Genomic DNA, 21,525 nt, shown 5'->3' on the forward strand with positions numbered 1-21,525 from the left:
TTAATGCTATGTTCAATAACTTGGTCCTTTCAAAATCTACAGCATCACAGTCTTTACTGTATTCTGTATTATTACATCTGATTTCAAATAGTATCAAATCATCACCTGTTTGTTGGTAAAAGTCTTGTTAATTTAGTATAGACTTATGTAAATGGAACCATTTCCTCTCCTCCTAAGTTTGTGTTGATGGTTATAGACCCTGTGGGCCAGTATACTTGGAAGGATCACCACCACACACTTTTTCCTCAGTAGTGGTATTCAAGTAGAAATGGTACTTTCTACTTGAATACCACTATGTAAAGCATGTGTAAATTAGTAGTGACATATTCCTAGTGGCAACACTATTACATATAGTGTTACATACATATTACATACACTCAACAGTGTAAAATAATTTATGGTATAAAGAGTATTTAAATATTTTATCCCTTAAGTGTTTGTTTATTTTTGGAAAGGTATTGAAGCTGCTAATTCTTCTGTTAAAAATTACACTGACCAAACTGGGGATTACATTCTGGGTGCACATACTGCCTAATATGTTTTTCTACAGCTTGTGTCTGGACATAAAAGATCCTCAAGTTGGGGAAGAAGTTACTCCTTCTCTAGTGCTGTTACCAGAGGATGCTTATTAGAAGATGAAAACGAGAATGTTAAGGCAGGCCTTCAACCTACACTGCAGGTATTGTATATGATTCAAAAGGAATAGCTTATTTGTTTTATTTTGTATAATATATTCTGTACTTGTTTATTGTATTTATAGATTACCATAGTTAAATTGAAACTGAAATTTCACTTTGGAAAAAATGAAGTATCTTGCCCTTTAGAACTGATAAATGCAAAAAGCAAGACATATTTCACGTCACCTTAATTGTAACTGGAATTATTCTGAATTTGAGATGGACTCCTGAAGTGAGTCAAGAATATAAAAAGCCCCCCCCCCCCCAAAAAAATCAGAGACCATGTCTGGCCTGCAAAAAAAATTAAAGGGGAACAGAAAAGGAACACAAATAGCCCCAGAAGTACTAAAAGGAATAAAAGCAAAAAAGGGTTCAGAAATCTAAAAATCCCTGATCAGCACCCATACTTTCCTAATTGTCCTTTTTCTCCTTCATGTTTTTCAAAGTGCTCTAAGAGTTCTCCCACCCCCCACCCAAAAAGTAAAGGAACCAAGACTAAAAAGCTTTTAAGAGGAAGTTTTTAAAGCTAAACAGAAATCTTCTGTACATTCCAGGATACTCAAAGCAGCCCATTTTGCAGCTGAAAATAGCAATTTCATGATTGAGGCAAGAAATTTTACACTAAAAACATTTTGAAAACGAACTGTTTAAAACCCCCTAATAATGAATCATGTTTTTCTATGTAACCTAAGATTGAGAATATCCATGAGTCACTGCAACAACTGTCTCACTGGTTTGTTACTATGATTAAACTGTTATGAATGGCTCTTCATTGTTTACCCAAGTTGATCAGGGTCAATTCCGATGATTGCTACTTCCTTTTTTCAGGCATTTGCCTAACATTTGCAAGACAGTCACATGGTCACAGTCCCCCTATGTAAAATGCTATGCTATGAGAGTCTGTTCATAAGCTGACCTTTTTTAAATGCTTAATTGCATGATGCTCTGGATCCAACTTTTTTTTTAATTAGCACTACTGTTGGATAGGTTAGCTTGCTGATTGTCTTTATGTTGGTCTGCACAGAGATAATTATGCTGTGATTGTCTGTTATACATCTTTCTTTACTGTCAACAGTTCTCCTGTTCTTAGATCATTATGGTGGTCTGAATTAAGCAGAAAAGTACTTAGTGTCAATCAATCAATATTTTATTATGGTCACAGACCAGAATTACAAATAAAATACAGATTTGTACAAATACAAATAAAAATGCATTAAAATGAAATAAAGTTCTAGATGTTTTATAGAAAACATTCTAGAAAAAGAAATGGAAAAAATAATTTTATTATAGTAATATTCTGTGACAAACTTTAATACTGTTTGAGAAGAAAAGCTGCTTGGGTAATCATAGTTCATAAACCCCATTGGCTCATAGGGCAGATTCCCATTTTTACTAGAAAGAGAAACATCGGTATAAAATGGATTCATAGGTCTCTTATCCCAAAATTATACAAAATGGCAGCGATATCTAAATATGTTCTCATGTAGTTTAATATGTACAAAGGACTGTGCTCTTTATAGTTTTCAACATGAACATATTTTAAGGGTGATGCTCTGTGAATAGATTAAGTAACTTAATCCTAAATGTCTTGAAGAATATATTGTTCAACATATTAGAAATAACCTGAATAAATTTCATTTTGTTTTTTCTTCTCTCTTTTTCCTTCAAAATATTAAGGTATTCTTGACCAACTCTGCAAACGTATTTTTATTGGAACCATGCAGTGAAGCACCTGAACTACTTAAAGAGCAAATAAATGCTTGCAGAGCAGTTTTGAGTATATATAGGCGCATGATAATGGAACTTCCAATGAATAAAAAGACCTGGTATGTTTGTCTCTCCTCTCTCTCTTTGTATATCTGAGTTATGAAAATATGGTATGTTAAAACCAATAGTATATTACATTCTTTTTATGTCACTGTCTGAAAGTTCAGCTGAAATTCTAAGTGTTTATTTGCAAGTATGCACAAGTATTTCTCCATTGTTTGCTGTAGGTATTTCCAATTGTTTGGCCTGTGCATTTCTATCTTAGCATAATAAGAAATCTTTATCTATTTAATCCGCTATGTATATCTGTGTATATCAATTTATATACAAAGTGGAATTCTAGAGGTCAGCTAATGGATGAGAATGAATATCTAGACTTTCCAAAAATCTCGAAAGATAGACAATACATAAGTTAGATGTCTTTTAATTCTGAGGACACACAATGAAATACATTCCACTGATAATTTGTTCTGCTTTATAGAAGAAAAGCATATTGTTGTAAGGCAAGATTATTTGAAATACATGTTTTTCATGGTTGAACAAATATAATACATATAGAATGGTATAAATTACCACTTCTATTTTAATTTATATCCTGCCTTTCTGCCCATAAGGAACAATATAATATTATTTTAATTATAACTTACACTATTTTGTGTTATAAAATATTGTGATATAAATATTGTGATCTTTCCAAACCATAGCAAAATGAATGAGAAAACTTCCATGATTGGTTATATTTGTTTTAAGGATGCAACCTAATTTTTAGGACATTATTGTTAGAAAATCAAAGTATAGTAAAAATTTTAATAAAAATAATTAACTCAGCAGTTCCTCAGCAATTGTGTGTTGTCCTACAAAACATCTTTTATTACATGGCTGTACATGAGAGCTGGATTGAAATGCTAAATATTTAAGTAATGTAAATATATTTAAAATAAAGCAAATGTTTTAAAACATGGTTTGCAAATCACAGTAGTAACAGGGCATATTTGACTGACACAGCTTTCGGTTTACCCAAATAGATAGTGTTGCATCTTCCAAGTTCTGTCCCCTTGCAGAACGGTTAGATAAAGAAGGTAAAGAAGCCATAAACCAGGGGCGGTCAGCTGTTTCTTACTGAGGACCACAGGCTTCCTTTTTTCTTTCTTTTTAATTTCTGAGTGCTATGGTGATGTCATTGGGGAGTGGGATGAAATTCTAGTTTCCTATTGTGTGAGGATAGTCCTTTTTTCTTTTTCTAGAGAGGTTCTAAAAGAAATACATGTCTGAACCCTGTTGAAGGCATAATACACTTTTGGCCCTAAGTTTCACTTCTGACATTCAATGACTCATGTCTTTCTATTGTGTTTCAACTGAAGTCTCTTTTGATAATGTTAAATCAAAATGATTTGTCATATTTTTACTACTTCTGCATTTGTCAGAAAAGGATTTATTGGTATTTCCCTGATGGGATCATTAGGTTTATCTTTATTAGTGTAATGATTACGTGTTATAATGGAAATATTTTAAATACAAGATCGTGCAACTTCTCCAACTTGGGCACTGTCCAAATATGTAGACATTACAGCTGGTATTGCCATTACTGTGAATTCTGGGAGGTAAAGTCCACATGCAGGTAGTCCTCACTTACTGATGGTAATTGGGACCGGGAACTCCATCATTGAAAAATCAGGTGACCACACCGCTTAGTGACAGCAGTTCCTTTTTTTTTTTTTAAGAAACTTTAAAAGAAGTTTTTTTTAAAAAAAAATCTCACTAGTATTATCATATACCATCATCCCTTCCCAAAGATAATAGAAAGCACCTTCGTATCGCTCATATTTCCCAACATTCCCTTATATAGTCCTAGTAACTTCCCCATTCAGTCCTAATCAACAAGAAACCCCTCTAATAACTATCAGGAGTCACAACCTATATCCATTTTTACTACTATCAAGCAACAATAATCTTAATAACATCGTCACACGGTTTTGATCCCAAAAATGCCATTAATCTATCAAGAAACCACAGCCTATGTTCTAACCATAATCAAACAGATTTATTTTATACACTTTCTGTTTACTTTTAAGAGGTTCATTCTTTAATCCTAACAGTACTCCACATATTGAGTCTTTATTATTTTCTTCTTGTCTTCTTTTTTCAGGAGCAACTTCAATACATTCTCTTTATCTTTTAGTAGTTTAAGACCTTCTTTTTGTGGATCCAAAATAGTGTTACCATTAAAGTGATCCAAGTTCTATTTACTTTTAGAGAGTTCATTCTTTAAACTTAGCAAACAGTGCCCCACTAGTTGAATCTTTATTATTTTCTCCTTGTCTTCTTTCAGGAACCATTTCAATAAGTTCTCTTTGTCTCTCAGTGATTTAAAACATTATTTTTGTAAATCCAAAACAATATCATCGTTAGGCTGATCCAAAGTAACGGTAAGTCCAAAATAAGATTCTTTTTCTTTAAGATCCAGTAAGATATCCATCTTTCTTTCTCCTTCCATATCTTTATTATCCATATTATTCTCCAAAATATCCAACTTGTGTTCAACCTGCCTCACATCAATAGCAGACTCATTTAATTTAGCATCGAGTTTCTTGTTCAAATCATCAAATTTATCCTCCAGTGACTGAATTATTTTTGCAGCAAAGTTTTGAAATGTAATCTTGAAACACTCATCCCTGCAGTTTGCTCTCTTAATAGTCATGGTCAATAGCGCTCTCTAGTGTCATAAATACAGATTACATTCTATCCAAAGTAAATAGTGAAAGGGAGAAAGTCTGTCGTATTTAAAATTCCTTTCCAATCAGGGCCAATTAAGTAAGAAAACAAAGCAGATTTCACACAGTTCCGGTATCCACATTGCAGTATCAAAAACCCAAGCACAGATTCGCCAGAAAAAAAAATAATAAGAATTCCTTTTCTCTTGTTTCTTAAAAATTAATAAAAAGTCCAAGCCTTTTTTTGCTGAATATTTTATTCTCCGCCCATCTCCCCCCAATGGGGAACTCTGGGTGGCTCACAAAGTACATATATAATCCTAACAGTGAGAAACAGTGAGAAATTTTACAATTAGTGCTATTACACTATGTGACCAGCAGGGGTCGCTAGGGGGTCATCTGGGCTTTTTTCCTCCTCCGTAGATCTTTCTCGCCACTCGCATCGATCGTCGCTCGTGCCGGCTGCATTCGGAGTTCGGCCAGCACCGGTATTTTGCTCCCCCGCTCAGCCCTGCCGGTTCCTCCCATCTAAACAGGAGTCCCCATTTATCTACTCGCAGATGGAATAGCTTTCGAACTGCTGGGTGGGCAGGAGCTAGGACAAGGGACAGGAGCTCACCCCGTCCCGTGGAGCCAGGCCTGAACCGCTGGAGTGCCAACCATTTCTGACCGGCAAACTCCAACGTCATTAAGCCCTTGTGCCACTGCGTCCCTTATACAAATATACAAAACTATTTAATCCTAATAAAGAAAGTAAATCTTTCCATGAAGCACCTATAGTAGCCAAAAGGAAAAAAATACACTGTAACTAAAGAAAGCCTCTCTTTAACCCTATAGAAGTAAAAAAAAAGGTGATTTTGGAAATGAGAAGGTTCACGCAAGTGTTTGGGTTTTTTGGGGGGGGGGCTTCGCAGCTTGGAACTTGATGGTAACCCCGCCTCCCAGTTGATCACTCACCATTTGATCCCGAAAGTCTCCGTTTCAAGGTCTTCTGCCTGTGAAAGGCTGTCCAGAGGTCATATGGGATGATTTCTAGGATTCTGCTTGGATCCGGAGAATTCTTCAGGCTTCAGGAAGCCTGCCTGAGTCTAAAAAAGTCTGTGAAGACGATCCTCCACTTGAAAAGGAGAGCCTAGCACACGGCCATTACTCACCGGAAGTCAGTGACAGCAGTTCCTGCAGTCCCAGTTGCCATCATTAAGCAAGGACCGCACAGGTTGTTAAGCAAGGACCTCGTGTGACCATGACTTCCAACTTCTTGCTGGCTTCCCTGTTGACTTTGCTTGTGGGAGGCCAGCAGAGAAAGTCACAAATTGCAATCACATGACCGCAGGACACTGTGCTGGCCATAAGTACGAGGTCCGGTTGTTAAGTATCACTCGTTCAGCGCCATCGTAAGTTCAAACAATCATTGAACAAGTCGTTAAATACAGTGGTTGTTAAATGAAGACCATCTGTATTTGGGATGGTTAAGTTGGGGAATCCAAGAGTAAAATATTTGTTGGGCCTGTGTGCTCTTAGAAAATGAGTAGTAAGAAATGCTTGAAACTTCGTGATTATAACATCTTTCTGCTGGTGTTTAAAATACTTATATGTGTTTTCCACATGAGTCTGAATGAAAGTTTTTCCTGCTTTAAGAGTTGCACTAATTTTAATGAGCAGATTCTTTGAAACAACAGGATCTTTTTTCAAGCTTGTACTGAAGCCTGAAAACAAGACAGGCTACTTTAATGAATAGTAAAATGTTGCTGTGCTAATACAAGGCCCTAATCCCTTGTTAGTACTCATTTTTAAAGTGTGTACAATCCTAATATTTGCTATGGTTAGTTTGTAACTTTTTCAGGAATGTTAGAAGTACCCATGTTGGTCAACATTATTGTGAGACAGTGTTAAAATGAATACCATTAGCAACTTTCTACATTTTTCATACATGAAATATATATTTTTAATTTTATCCTAGGGAGCATATGTTGCAAATACTTCTTAGCATAACAGAAGCTGTCATGAGCAACTCCAAAGATGATCAAATAAAGGATGCATTTGGTCAATATCTAGCTGGATTATTATTCCGGGTATGTCTTATTTTTTTGTAGAGCAATTTAAACATTATTTTGAAGTGCTTTAATTAATTAATTAATTACATTTATATGCTGCCTGACTCCCAGCGACTCTGGGCATTTTATTTTTATTTTTAAAAGATGAAAAAAATAGCTCAGCGTTGTAGAGTTACAATATTTTATAGCAAGATAAAAATCATGTATTTGTCAGAAATTTAGAAGCATATAAATGACAAGAACATAAAGTCTTGGTAATATATAAGGTTCATTATTTAATAATGAAATTGGTAGTTTTAATGCTGCAGTATAACCAATGTTTATTCCTACAGTTTCAGCATGGAGGAAAATGGAGGGTGAACAAATGAGAGAGACGTTGATTAACAATGGACGGAATTCTATTTTTTCCTATTTTAACCCTTCATGCTCTGAGCCTGAAATACAAAGCTAGATGGAATTTGTTTGAAATAATCATTTTACTCCCCCACTAAATAAATTAGGGATGGGTTCGTAGGTATTGTTCCCAATATATATAGTTAGAGGTGCAGTTCAGGAAGTGGCCCAACTCTGCACTAGGCCTTTCTGACATCAGAGTAAGCTGTTTCACTGTTGGAACATTACATAACAGAATGCTTTACAAAGTGATATATTTATTCAAGTTGGAGGTAAGCAAGTTAGAGAGTTAAATTGAAACAAGACTTTCAGCTGTTTAATTTGGGTAGAATATTTCCTGGATTTGCAAACTCCATCTAATAGATTCAGAAATAGAATCAAATGGTTTTAAATATGAAAAATACTTTTAATGTTGTTTGCTAGGGGAAAAATAATAAAAAATATTGCCTACTTAAAATGATGTTTAAGTAGTAAGCAACAATTTCAGAATAAGGATAATGTACTGTATTGTATTCTGGATGTTTTTCTATACCTGGCAAGACTGAGTGGCTGTGGGTTTTGGGGCCTTCTGGTGCCATAGCTATGCCATCTTTGGTACTGAATGGGGTTGCACTGCCCCAGACAGACCCTGTGCACAATCTGGGGGTCCTCCTGGACTCACGACTCCTTGAAGACCAGGTGGCAGTTGTGGCTAGGAGGGCCTTTGCACAGCTTCATGTTGTATGCCAGTTGCACCCATTCCTAGATCAGAGGGACCTAATCACTATCACTCATGCCCTAGTCACCTCCTGTTTGGATTTCTGTAATGCGCTTTACATGGGGCTGCCTTGAAGAGTATCTGGAAGCTTCAGCTGGTGCAAAATGCAGCAGCACGGGCAGTTATGTGTGCCCCTAGGGCAGTACATGTTACATTTCTGCTCCGCGAGCTGCACTGGTTGCCAGTTTACTTCCAGGTCCAATTCAAGGTGCTGGTTTTGACCTTTAAAGCCCTTCATGGCATGGGGCTGGATTACCTGAGGGACCACCTCTCCCTGATTACATCTGCCCGTCCCATCAGATCTGGCAGAGAAGGCATGCTGTGGATCCCATCTGCTAGAGAATTACATTTGGCAGGTCCCAGGAGGTGGGCCATCTATGCCGTGGCTCCCACCTTTGGAATCTTCTCCCCCCTGAAGTGAGATTAGTTCCATCCCCCTTAACATTCTGCAAGTCCCTCAAGACCTGGTTATGTGATTAGGCCTGGAGCCCCCCAGGGGACCGGGGACATTTTACAATGGTTCCCTTATTTAATCCCCTCCTATTTTGTGTGTGTTTACAGTTTTTTATGTGTAATTGTTTTTATGTATTTATTTTTTTAATTGTTGTATACCGCCCAGCGTCACCTTGTATGAGATGGGCAGCTATATAAATATGATTAATAAATTAATAATAAATAAATACTTGAATTGCCCATATGATATAATTCTACATATGAGAAAAAAATTGCACTTGAAACATTTTTAATCTAAAAAATAGATAAGAAAATAATAGGAAAATGTTACTTCTTTGCATGGAACACTTTTGTGGTTTTCCTGGATACAATGTATTATGCAAATAGATATATAGTATTCCATGATGTGGAATGATGCATCTACCTTGAATAATCTGGTATAAATGAATCTATCCTTTCTTTAGAAATATGCATGCATCTTTTTTCTAGAAATCAGTTCATTTGAAGTTCATTCATTTGAAGATGAGAATCCAATCTATTCTCTGTTCTTCCTTGTCTCTTAACCACAGACTCTCATTGTGGCTTGGATCCGAGCAAACTTGAGTGTTTATATTTCTCGTGAGCTCTGGGACGAATTGCTCCGTGTGCTGTCATCCCTTACAGATTGGGAAGAGCTAATAACGGAATGGGCTAATATAATGGATTCTTTAACATCTGTTTTAGCAAGAACAGTGTATGGTGTTGAAATGACCAACTTGCCACTAGATAAGCTAAGTGAGCAAAAAGAGAAAATACAAAAAGGAAGAGGTAAATGATAAGCAAATAAATGTATTGAAATTATCTGTATAAAATGAGAAAATAGTAAATGCTATTTACTTGCTAAAAATAAAGATTGCACTCTGATGCAATTTTATAGCTCCTTCTAAATATATAAAGGGCTGCTGTTTGAAATGTTATGCAAGGGAATCGTGAGTTTACATGAGGTCTCTATATAGTGAATTCCCCTAAAAAGTTCCTGTTCACCTATTTTACCTACTAGGTGGAATTTGACATTCTCCAACATAAAGAAAATAAAGTAGTTTATTTTCTTATGATGAAATTCAAAAGCAGATAATACTTTGTTTTTATTTCAACTCAAATCCCAGTGAAAATCTAAGAAATGTTTATTATTTATTTATTTGCATAATTCTGATATAATAGACTGTTTTCAAAAAAACCTATCCTAAAGTCCTGACAGTGTCATTTGAAATATTCTAATGCATGAAAAATGATGGGATATGGGATGAAGAGATATCTGTTTAACCTTATAGGGGGTGAAGAGTTATTAAATTGGTTTATAGTTGTGATGAAGGTTGGAAGTCACTTCTTTATGTATTTTCTTTCTTTTCTTTATTATATTCTTTCTTTTCTTTTTCTTCTTTCTTTTTCTTTTTTCCTGTACTTTTTATTCTTTCTTTCCATTCTCTTCTCTTTCTCTAAATTCAGTTTGTATTAGTTTTTAGTATTGTAATTAAAATTCTTAATAAAAATTAAAAGAAAAAATAAATATTTTAATGCATGAAAAATGTAGGGAAGTGGATAAGCAAAAATGTAATTTCCAAAAATCTATTTTTTAATTTATTTTTATTTGTTTTGATGATTTTGAGACATTGTGCTTTTTACAAGTTATTTGGGGGCATTATGTGACAGATGAATTAGCAGTTCTACAGCTGAGGGCAAGATTTGTAGTCAGTCCCCTAATCAGCATTGCGACCACTGCCTGTGGTCATCAAGCACTATTTATGCTGATCCTGTTATTTTTGGTCTTTCCGCTATATTACAATTATCATAGGGGGCCCGTATTGGTTGGTATTTCTATTATATCACAGTTAATCTAATTTTGGAAGTACCTAGGTTGGTCATAATAATCTCCTCAGTCTAAACCTCATCTTTTTCATCTCTCCATCTCTGCAGTCTCAAAACTGTCAAATATGACTGCTTACTCAGGTGTTATGATGCCTCTACCTTCTATCACCTGTTTCTTCTTACTTGGGCTCTTTGCTTTCCACAACACAAATTATACCCACAATTGCTATTTTTGTAAATCTAGCTGCTTCTTGATTCTTTCCAGATTCAATCTGGTTTTCTTGTACTTTGAGTTTTGGAACATTTGGCGACTTTCTTGTGCTTGATATTTTGCATCTTCATAAAGAATTGATAATAGTTTGGGGAGTGGCTGCTAGACAACGTACAACCTATGTTTGAAAAATAGGGAATAATCTTGCAATGTGAACATAGATTCAACATTTTTGGCAATTAGTCATAATGGAGAAATAAACCAAAGGGGCAGGAAGAGAGAGAGGACTGGCAGAGCCAAAGAAGATTTTCTAACAGTTTAATGTAGTTTTACTAAGTATGCACAGAGTGGCACCGATTTACAAGGGTTAAATGAAAATGTCTCCACTCTTACAATTCACCAACAAATGGCAGTACTGATGCACTGAAAGTCCCAATTTGGGACAGATTATTTAGCATCTGCTATTTCACTTCAGTTGGTGAAAATGCTGTGGGAAAAAATTGTATTGTTATTGTTTGTGAAATGGAAGCCTGCAGTGAGTATTCATCAGTGTCCATCACTGGACCAAAAAAATTAAAGATGATGAACTGAGATGAGCTGAGTTATGTAATCAAGAATGAAGTGAATGATCCGTAATAGCAACCAACGTGTTATGCATGAAAAAGTTGTTGAACTGATTAAGGAGAATCGGCAAGTCACTCAAAGGTCACTCAAAGTCAGTCAAACTATCAAGCCTGGTATTTCACCGAAACAGATGTATCATATTATTGATGTTCCTCAGTATTGGAAGGTTTGTGCAAGATGGATTCCTCTCATGCTGATGATAGAGTTGAAAGTTTCAAGGCTTGAAATTTGTCATCAGTTGTCACAATGAAGGTTCTTTACAGCATCATGACAGCCAACAAAGCACAAATCCTGGTGTTAATCCCTGCTTCTCTGGGTGTTGATTGCTGGTGAGGAGGTGTTCTGGTCTTTTTGTTTCCTTTTTGTTGTCTCTTTGAATAGTGTGTAAATATTGTTTATCTCTATGTGCCTGTTGATGGCTGACTTGTCTGAATACCAAGCTTCCAGGAATTCCCTCATGTTTTTGGATTTAGCTTGGTCTAAGATGCTGACAGTTTCCCAGTTGAAATTATGGATAAGTCTGTCCATGTGTTGTGAAATTAACGAGTTTTCATTGTGTCTTCTGACTGCTAGTTGGTGTTCATGGATGCGCTCTGCTAGCCTTCTGCCTGTCTGTCCTACATAGTGGCTGTTAGAGTCCTTACACTGTATGTTGTAGATGACTCCTGTTTTTTCTTCTTGAGCTACTAGGTCTTACTTGATTTACTTATGTTTAGGAGGGCTTTAGTTAGTTTGTGTGTTATGGTGATGCCATGTGGTTGTAATAGTCTGTTGTTGTTTCTGAGATGTTTCTGATGTATGGCAGTATTATCCTTTTCATAGCTTGTATTGGTTGTGCTTTAGTGGGCTGAGGAGTCAGGCACTTTTTGATAAAGTTGTGTGGGTATCCATTTTGTTGGAAGATATTGTATAGATGGTCTGTTTGCTTTTTCTGCTGTTCTGGGTTGCTGCAGTGTGTTTGTGCTTGTCTGAATAATATTCTCACATAGCTCCTCTTGTGGGAGGTTGGGTTGTTACTTTGGTAATAGAGTACTTGGTTAGTGTGGGTTGTTTTTCGATAGATTCACATTTCTAATTTGGTGTCGTTTCCTCTGCTGATAAGGATATCCAGTGTTGTTGTTGTTTTCTTTCCTTGTGAATTTTATTCCTTTGAAGATGTTGATTGTTTCATGTGTCGTCTTTAGTTATTCCTAAGCTACGTATATTCTCTTTTATTGCTACCTGTTGCTCTCTCAAGGGCATTCCTATAATCTCTTCGATCTTGTTCACTTATCTACCTTATCTATTCTTTGCCCTTTCTTCTATTTCCCTAAATCTTTCCAAGACTTTTTTTTATTATGTCCAGATTCTATTGCTGTATGCAACAGCAGGCTTGGGCTATACTTATTCCCTCTCTTTGATCTTCACTCATGCAACTCGCTGTGAATCTATTATCAGTGTGAATCTCCAGAAGTCCTTTTTAGGTATCTGCATTTACTGGCTGGTTTTCATTAACCCTGTATTCTAGGATCCCTCCTATGTTTATTGTGAACCCATCAACCCTGCCCTCCAGGAATCCCCTTCTAGGTATCCTACTTTTATTGAGGTGTTCTCAGTTAACTCCCATTTAGCAGTTTGATCCCATCAGTCAGCTGTACTCTCCAAGAAAATATCTGCCAAGACTTTTGCATTTATTATATATCTCATACAGTTAAACACTCCATTCTATCAGTTGTGGCCATGCCACAAACATTTAAATTATGTTTGAGGTTTAAGGCTTAAGAATCAGAGCAGGTTTCAGTCTTTGTCCTTTCTTTGCTTAGCTTATTAAGTAAATTAATTTGCTTAGCTAATTACATTGAGCATTTAATTTTTGTAAGTGATTACAAAATTCAGTATTCTAATATAAGAGAAAGAGGGAAGCAGGGCACGATGAGGAATTCTCTTATGATCTTCCTGGTGTTTTCAAGCTGTAGGGTATATTACATTCTCACTATCCATTACAAAGTCAATTAGTACTTTGTTGCTCTCTTAGAGGCAGATAAAAAAAGAGTTAAGATCAGGAATCAATGGCCAGTTTGTCCCAGAAAGTAAAGTGTAGGTTCTTCTTCCTCCTTGTTTTCGGGCATGTCTCTGTTTTTTACCTTCAAATTCAGTGGCACATCTTACCCTGCTCTTTTCATTGATTCCTCATCCAACTTCTCCACATAAGGAGTGATCTCTTGCTTTCTTCTTTCAGACTTCATCTTTCTCCAGCATAAGCATAGGTCTGCTTTGGGTTAACTATTGGCTCTCTGTTCTTATATGCACTTCTTGGTTTTACTGACCATGGCTAACTATCAACTTCCTGCTTCACCAGATGCCTACAAAATCTAATTTGTTGGGGAATTTTCCAATAGGTTGTGTTTATTATCTGATGGTTCCTTAATTACATTCTTTAAATCATAATTTATTTATAGTACTGGTGCTAGAAATCTTTTTTTTTAATGACAACTCCAGTTTAACCATTTGTATTGAGATTAATAAATTGCTTAACTGCTCTTGTTGATTAGATTTTGTTCAATCTAATCCTTTTGAATTCTTTAAGTACATTAAGGTTAAGTTTGCTGTATATCCCACTATTGAAAGGTGGCGTTTTGGAACTTCAGAAAGGAACTGCAATTGGAAGATCATTTTCTTTAAGCTGGAGAGATCATCCTGACGTTATGGAACCAATGAGATTTAGGAGTGCTACCACCTCAGGAGTTCCAGGAATTGAGAAAGCGAGGAATATAGTGCGTCAGAGAACAGGTTAGGAACAGGCAATTTAGTGTTCTAATAATAAAAATGTCAGTGATTTTGTTTTCCTTGCTATAGGAATTAATTTCTGACATTTCATATCTGATACTTTGATTCCTTGAGCTGCCTTTTAAACAATCTGTTTTTTGTCATGGGTTCTGTATAATTCTGTACATGAATTGTTTGCATTGCCTTGGGAACCTTCTAAAGATCTGGCAACCCATCCCCCTGCCTTAGAATCTGTACATGAACCAAATATTTGGAGGGAGTGTTTCTGGCCCAGTTTCTCTGCCTCAGTGATTATAAGACACTGACCTTGAGTAGTGGGTGGGGAGGGGAACTTTCCATTTTGGGTTATTCATTATTAAATATATAGAATTAATCAATAGGTTGGTAAATTAAGCATTTTTAAATTATAAGGTGGTAAAAGAGACTAGTCCTGATTCCAAATTAATTGAGATTTCACACATCTGTGTCTAAAAGTAGTTGGGTCATCATTCATATGATCATCATGCTGTCATCATTTGGCAGCACATACTTGGTTTTTTATTCTGATTATTCATTATGGACATCAGAAAGTGGAGGGTTGCAATGCATTGATTGAAACAAGCTTTTAAACTCTTGCATGGTTCATTCCATAGTTATATGTATTCATATATTTTCAAGTATTTATCACATTCTTTAATCTTATGGAAGAATCAGAGGTTGTATGTGTATAATGTAAAAGCCTTTGCTATCAAATTGCAAGACTATTGTGACTGGCAGATACAATATTTTAATAAGTTAAATAGCTTGCAATACTTGGAGCTCTTAAGAGAACAAACAAAATTCCTCTAAAAAATCCATAACAAATACTTTTGCATTCATTCAGTGTTCAAAATTGCTTGTAATTCTTTCATCAACTTTGTAAGTTGGATTAATAATACGACCTCTGCTGTAAACAATATTCCTGATTTCCTCCCAGTTTTCTCTTACAAGCCTTCTTGGATTCCTGGTGAGAAATGTTCAGCTCTTTTTTGGAGGGAGGAGGGCTTCACTTTTCTTCATTCAGTTATTTATTGCTTCATCTTTACCAATCATCTAAACCATGGCTTGTTTTACTCATGGTTTCTTGAAAAAGCCATTGTTGGTCTTACAGATAACTCATGGTTTACTTGGCCACTTCCTAGTTAGATCTTTATAGTCTCTGTTCGTCACACTTATTTACTTATGTGTCTCAGCTAGACCTGGTTTATCTTTACAAGTCATGATGTAGTCTTTTTCAGGGTTTTTCCCCCCCAGTTTCAAAGTAACAGCTTTATACTGCAAAAGATCAAGTCACTTGCACCCCCACTCTCTTGGTAGGCTTAATTGCCCTCTGTAGATACTCCTGGCTCCATTCCATAGGGCTGTTCGAGTAAGACAAGAGCATCTCCCATATGATGGAGTTTGTTCAGCGTGCAGAAACATTGTGCCTTGGAGAAGGTACAGCAGTTGAAAAGTATTGCTAAGCAGAAGAAATTAGTCCTGTTATCACCCCCCCCCCCGTGTACAAATATGGTCAATCTTAGTTGTGAGACTTTTATCCAGGAGCAAATCCTTTTCTTGTTCTCCACCATGATAAAAGAACTTCCCACTTAGCCACTTACTTTCTAGCTTGGAAAAATATTGTATCAGATTCAGGGATCTTCACTATTGCCTCCCTTAGCTACACTACAGGTGATCCTTGCTTAACGACCACACGTTCATTTACCGTTCAAATTTGCAATGGCACTGAATGAGTGGTACTTACAGCAGGTCCTCGGAGTTCCAGCTGTTGCAGCATCCCCACAGTCACATGATTACGATCTGGGTGCCTAGCACCCAGCTTGCAATTACAGCGTCACAGCTTCCCATGGTCACATGGTTGCCATTTGTAACCTTCTTTTCTGGCTTCCAACAAGCAGTCAATGGGGAAGTTGTCAGGAGGTCGCAGATAGTGACCACATGACATTTTCGCTTAACAGTGGCAACCAGGAGTGCTGAAATTGCTGTTGCTAAGCAGCACGTTCACGTGACATTGCACTTTATGACCATGGCGCTTAGCGACAGCAATTCCAGTCCCAATTGCCATCATTAACTGAGGACTACCTGTATTGAGTTCTTGTGTCACCCCTCTCTGTCTTTCCCCATGCTCCAACAAGATGTCAGATAGCCCCCCAAGGAACAAAGGGACCCATTTCCTTCCCATTCTATTTCCTGGTAAATATCCAATTTGCAAATCTTCCAGGTGGCTTAAGCCTCTTCTGTGATGAATAATCTAATAGACACATCCCAGACTCTTTCTATGACAGTATCAACAAATGCCTCTAATAGAGTTTGGATTCCCCTCTTGGGTGTTATTAGAGTAAATGAGATGTGGTTCCTCTCCAAATGAAAACATCAAGTTAATTACTTGGACCTTTGCAATTTTCAGAGCTTTACATTCAAACCCATCCTTTGGAACTGAATTATCAGGTCACTGCTAACAACATGATTATGGTTTTCTACACCAACAAATAATGCAGCATACATTGTCTAAGCTTTTTCAGATGAGATTGATGCCTCTGCCACTGGATAACATTTGTAGCTATCTGCCTCTTAGGATCTGGCAACAAGAAGACTGATTGAATGGGACTATTACCACATTTCTATCTCTTATAAGTAGATTTGCATCTGTGGGTAGTGAGAGCAGTATTTGATTTGTGGGAGACCCCTTTTATTGATCTTTTCCCATTCACTGGGAATAATTATTTTCAGCATTTCTGCAACAGGGCAGGCTGGGGCCCAGAACTGATAAGGAGTTCTGTGAGAGTTTGTTCACTCATAATTAGCAAAAAAAACAATTTAATACCAAATTTAACTATTGCAGAATAAAGGATATATGGAAACTGGACCTTCCAAATCAAAAAGGGAGCTAAGTAATTCATTTCATGAGGTGGGAATGAGAGACAAAATGTTTTGGATGTTGCTTCTGTATATATAGGGCTTGCTCTTGAATTATAGCAGTTGCTTGAATTCCTTGATTACATACATATGGTGGTATTCCATGCTAAATGCTGCTTACTATCCAACTTGCTGAAAAATATATGAGAATATGATTTTTAAAAATTAAAATATTTTAAAAGTAGCAACAGCGACAGATGAATAATGAACAACCTAACAGTAAATATGCACTTATCCAACTATCAACTTGAATTTTGCACAGTGCATTTATGTCATCCATCCTGCAAAGCTCACCAAGCAAAATCACAATACAGTTCTTGCATTTGGCATTCTAAAGATTCAGCTGCACAGTCTTCATTACATATTACTATGTGTGTTATACATATGCATTTTTGTTTTTGGCAATCTTTCTTTGAAAAAGAAAGTATACAGAGAACATATAGGGATAATATATTATATTAGAACACCTGCGCTATAACTTCTTCATAGCAATTAAGTTTTAAAAAGGTGCAGTCAGTTGGTTATCAATCTATGAACATGTGTTTAACTGGCTCTCCCTCACCCGGTTTTGTTTCTGTCCTTCAGCTAGCTCCAATCAGTAGAATCAGGACTGAATTAGTGCTTGCTGTTTTGTAAGCTAATGAATGTCTCCACATTTCTGTAACTTAAAGCGGTAAAAAAATAATAATTGTGGAACACTGGAAAACTTGAAATAATAAGGATCAAAATTCCCAATTTTGTTCTATGCTCAGAATACCCAAAACTGCCATTGTAAGTTTGATCATTTTGCACCACTCCCAGTGCAGTTTTTAAAGCCCTGGCAAAGATAACTTGAAGATTGATGATGATGATGATGATGATGATGATGATGATGATGATGATGATTGATTGAAGCATAGGAAAAAAAGAAATAGAGAAAATATCAAGATCAACCTTGAAAATTGGAGGGAGATAATTATTTACTTAATATTTTTGTAAAAAGTTAGGACCCTGAGGAATAACTATTAGATAAGGATCTTAATAGTATAGATAGTGCTTGCTTAATGACAGTAATTGAGAGCGGCAATTCTGCCACTAAGCAACGCAGTTGTAAAGTGCGATGTCATGTGACCATGCTGACTTAATGACAGCAGCTGCAGCAGTTCCAGTTGCTATTATTAAGTGAATCCCATCGGGTCATTAGGTGTGACGTCATGTGATTGCCATTTGCAACCTACTGCTGGCTTCCCCATTGACTTTGCTTGTCAGAAGCCAGCAGTGAAGGTTGCAAATGGTGGTCACATGACTCTGGGATGTTGCGACCACTGTAATTGTGAGCTGGTTGCCAAGCACCTGAATTACAATAATGTGACCGTGGGGATGCTGCAATAGCTGCAACTACAAGAACTGGTCATAAGTCTCGTTCAGCACTGTTGTAACTTTGAATGGTCACTGAACATGTGGTTGTTAAGCAAGGACCACCTGTACTCTGTAAGTAAAAAGGATCTTTATAGCACTCTGTAATATGCATGTATATATGCATGTATAAATGATTTTGTAGTACTAAAAGTTTTAGTGTTCAAACAGATATCCCAGATTTATCACTCAAATGTGCAGAGAGATTTTTCTTTTTAGTGTATCTTTTTAGTTCATATTTTCATTTTTTTATCTGTTCTTTTCACCAGCATCACTTGTTCTTGCTCTTGGTTCCCTTATTGCTTTGATGGGACATTAATGAGCTTGATTGCTTGAGGTCAAATTTGGCCAGTTGTGTTGTTTATTTCTCAAAGAAATTCTGATGTAACTTGCTTTATTATTGCCCTGTCTTTCTGATTGTGTTTCTGCATTTTCAACAACTGCACAACTGACAAGTCATTTCAACAGTTAGTGCTTTGCATCACTGCATTTTCATGGCAAGACATATTTCACCATGGGATTTCTATTAGCTGTGCAGTTCCTAACTTTTATTTTTAAGAATTCTGCTTAAGCAAGGCAGAAAAAGGCTTCCAGATGCTGCTCCCTATTTGGAGAGGAGATTGATTTTTTTTTAAAAAAAGTAATCAATTTTGAAGATAAAACAGGGATTTTAATTAAGGTTGCAATTTTATATCTACTTATGTTGATACACACACACACAAACACACACATACATACACATAGACAAAAACTGTTTATATGTTCAGCACTGGGATATAAAATGAAATAGAATGGTTTTTGTTGAAGATCTAATATGGAAGATAAATCTATGTCTCTTCTGTCTCATAAAAATCCTATCACAATGGGCATTTGTTGCCATCTTCTTACAGATTCCTAGGTGATGATGTAGCCATTTTCTCCACAGTAATCCAGTGTGCAAGCAGAAGATGTGCTTTTTGTAGAATCAGTAACACAAAAGAGAAATAAGGGTGATGAACAACATTAAGGCTGCCGAAGTTCCAAAAGCAGGATTTTTTTTCCTCTGTCCTCTAGTTCCTTTTCCAGTAAGAGATTTAATAAATTGGCTTTCTAAAAAAAAGTTAGTGAATAATGAATAACCTTCTAGATTATCCTTTACTGAATTTCTGCTGAACTGCTTTTTTAACCTTAATGAATTGTATATGCACAGTATTCATGTTTATGAATTTCTAAATCTGTTATTTTCTGTTTTATATGGAAAAACAGTATCCTACTAAGTAAATTACTATTTTACTTCTATTAATTTATTTTTCTCTATAAGCCAAGCGAAGCCAATCTATCAACAACTGTGCTCGTCTCTGTGAGGCTTTGCCAACCACTAAAAGTGTGCCTCTTCTCCTTCATACTGTGAGCTCTCTCTTGCCTGATATCTCTTACACTTCTTACTCTTGCACTTTTTCAGGTATGATATTATACAGTTATTTAATTATAACTTAGCAAGATTGTTTTCTGTTTTATTTTACCCTATATCTTGCATGATACTGTATTTTGACTGAAAACTTTGGGTTTTTTTCCAAGTCTACCAGGAAGTAAGCATTAACAATCTGAAATCTGTAAAGCAACTTCAGATTCCCAAGTTTCTTTGAGGCTTAAACCAAAACTTTTTGAGACATATACCACTTTCCTTTGAAATATACTCACTGTGCCAGGCTTCATAATATGTTTTTACACTGTGAGAGACTGTTTACTTTTAAATATAGCAGTTCCTTAGACCTATTCTACAACATTCTCAAGTTCTCAGTAATCATTAGGAAGCACAGTTTGAATGAGATAAATTCTCCCACTGCCCATTCTTGACATTCCCAGTTACACTTTATGTAGCTAAATCAGCAACTGACTTCTCCCAGCTCACAGGGAATCATCACATCACGGGAAAACATCTATTCCAACTCTCTTGCATGTTTGGGTTGAGACTCCAAATAAACAAACAGATATATAAAATGAGGAAAGAGAATCAGCGATGATTCTAGTTCCTAATCTTGATACAAATTTCTGTAGAGCTGGAGTTGAATGGATAGCTGGCTAATGGATGCTTGCATTGTCCACTGATGAACCCTGCTTGTCACACCTGAAGTCAATCAGCAAGCTGAATTTATTTTAAGAGGATGGTGCACTTTATTTGTGCTGTTTCTTTTGGAGACCAGCCTTTACTATAAGATTTCCAAGTTTCTACCACAAGCAGAGCAATCTAAGAATGCCAGAACAGTATCAATACCTTAGTATCAATAGATTGCTGACATTGTAAGTCCTCTCTGCTTCATCCAGTTCTGCTGCCAATGCTAAATCATCCAGACCACGCTGCCATCTCCGCTACCTGACCTCTTTGCAGGAATGCTGCCTGCTGCTGGACTCTAAGCATTCTTGTACTACAGTGATATGGCAGAAGCACTGAGTGCATTGATGTGATTTCATTTTCCATTAATACCCTCCCCTTTAGAAATGCTGCTGTTCAACAGAACAGCCACCCAAGTCCATAATTACTACCTCTTCAACTCTTGCCATAGATGGAGAGACTATGAGGCCATCTGCCCTTCCTGTGGAACTATTGGACTTGTGGTGGTTGCAAATGTACTAGGATGCAGGTCTGCTAGGATTCTTGTCTTTCCCAGAATGCTACAGCTTTCAGACACAACTACAAGTGCCACATATTGTCATTTAACTTTAGAGGTATTGAAAGCATGATTTCCCCATTACAGCAATAAGAGGCATCGTGTTTTGGAGCCTGATCCCAGTCAGAACACCACAAATCACTTTCTCTTCTGAAACGTTTACTTGCAAAAACTATAGTACTGAACCACCCCTAGAACAACCAATTTGGTATATTCCAGAATAAAAATCTGGAGAAACACGTTCCCCAGGATGTGTTGTCCTCAGAATGATGAGCTTTGTACACAACTAA

At 36.4% G+C, this 21,525-nt stretch overlaps 1 protein-coding gene across 8 annotated transcripts in view; it reads left to right on the forward strand.

The window, feature by feature from the left end:
- Nucleotides 1-21,525, forward strand: part of RALGAPA2 (Ral GTPase activating protein catalytic subunit alpha 2) — a 234,083-nt gene that overhangs the window by 43,266 nt on the left and 169,292 nt on the right. For 6 of the 8 annotated variants that reach the window (XR_015794244.1, XR_015794245.1, XM_088131538.1 and 3 more), the window contains 6 exons: nt 551-679; nt 2,355-2,503; nt 7,116-7,227; nt 9,382-9,619; nt 14,100-14,261; nt 19,888-20,028. Coding sequence is in view for 6 of the 8 variants with exons in the window: in XM_088131538.1 (XP_087987664.1) it covers nt 551-679; nt 2,355-2,503; nt 7,116-7,227; nt 9,382-9,619; nt 14,100-14,261; nt 19,888-20,028 (931 nt within the window). In the remaining 2 variants the exon portion in view is untranslated. The remainder of the gene's footprint in view (nt 1-550; nt 680-2,354; nt 2,504-7,115; nt 7,228-9,381; nt 9,620-14,099; nt 14,262-19,887; nt 20,029-21,525) is intronic. The other 2 variants (XM_088131540.1, XM_088131541.1) reach the window with 2 other exon arrangements.

The sequence above is a fragment of the Python bivittatus genome, unplaced genomic scaffold, assembly GCF_059951505.1.
Source record: "Python bivittatus isolate LINGU-HERP-01145 unplaced genomic scaffold, Pbiv_v1 ctg000960_np1212, whole genome shotgun sequence".
Classification (NCBI taxonomy): Eukaryota; Metazoa; Chordata; class Lepidosauria; order Squamata; family Pythonidae; genus Python; species Python bivittatus.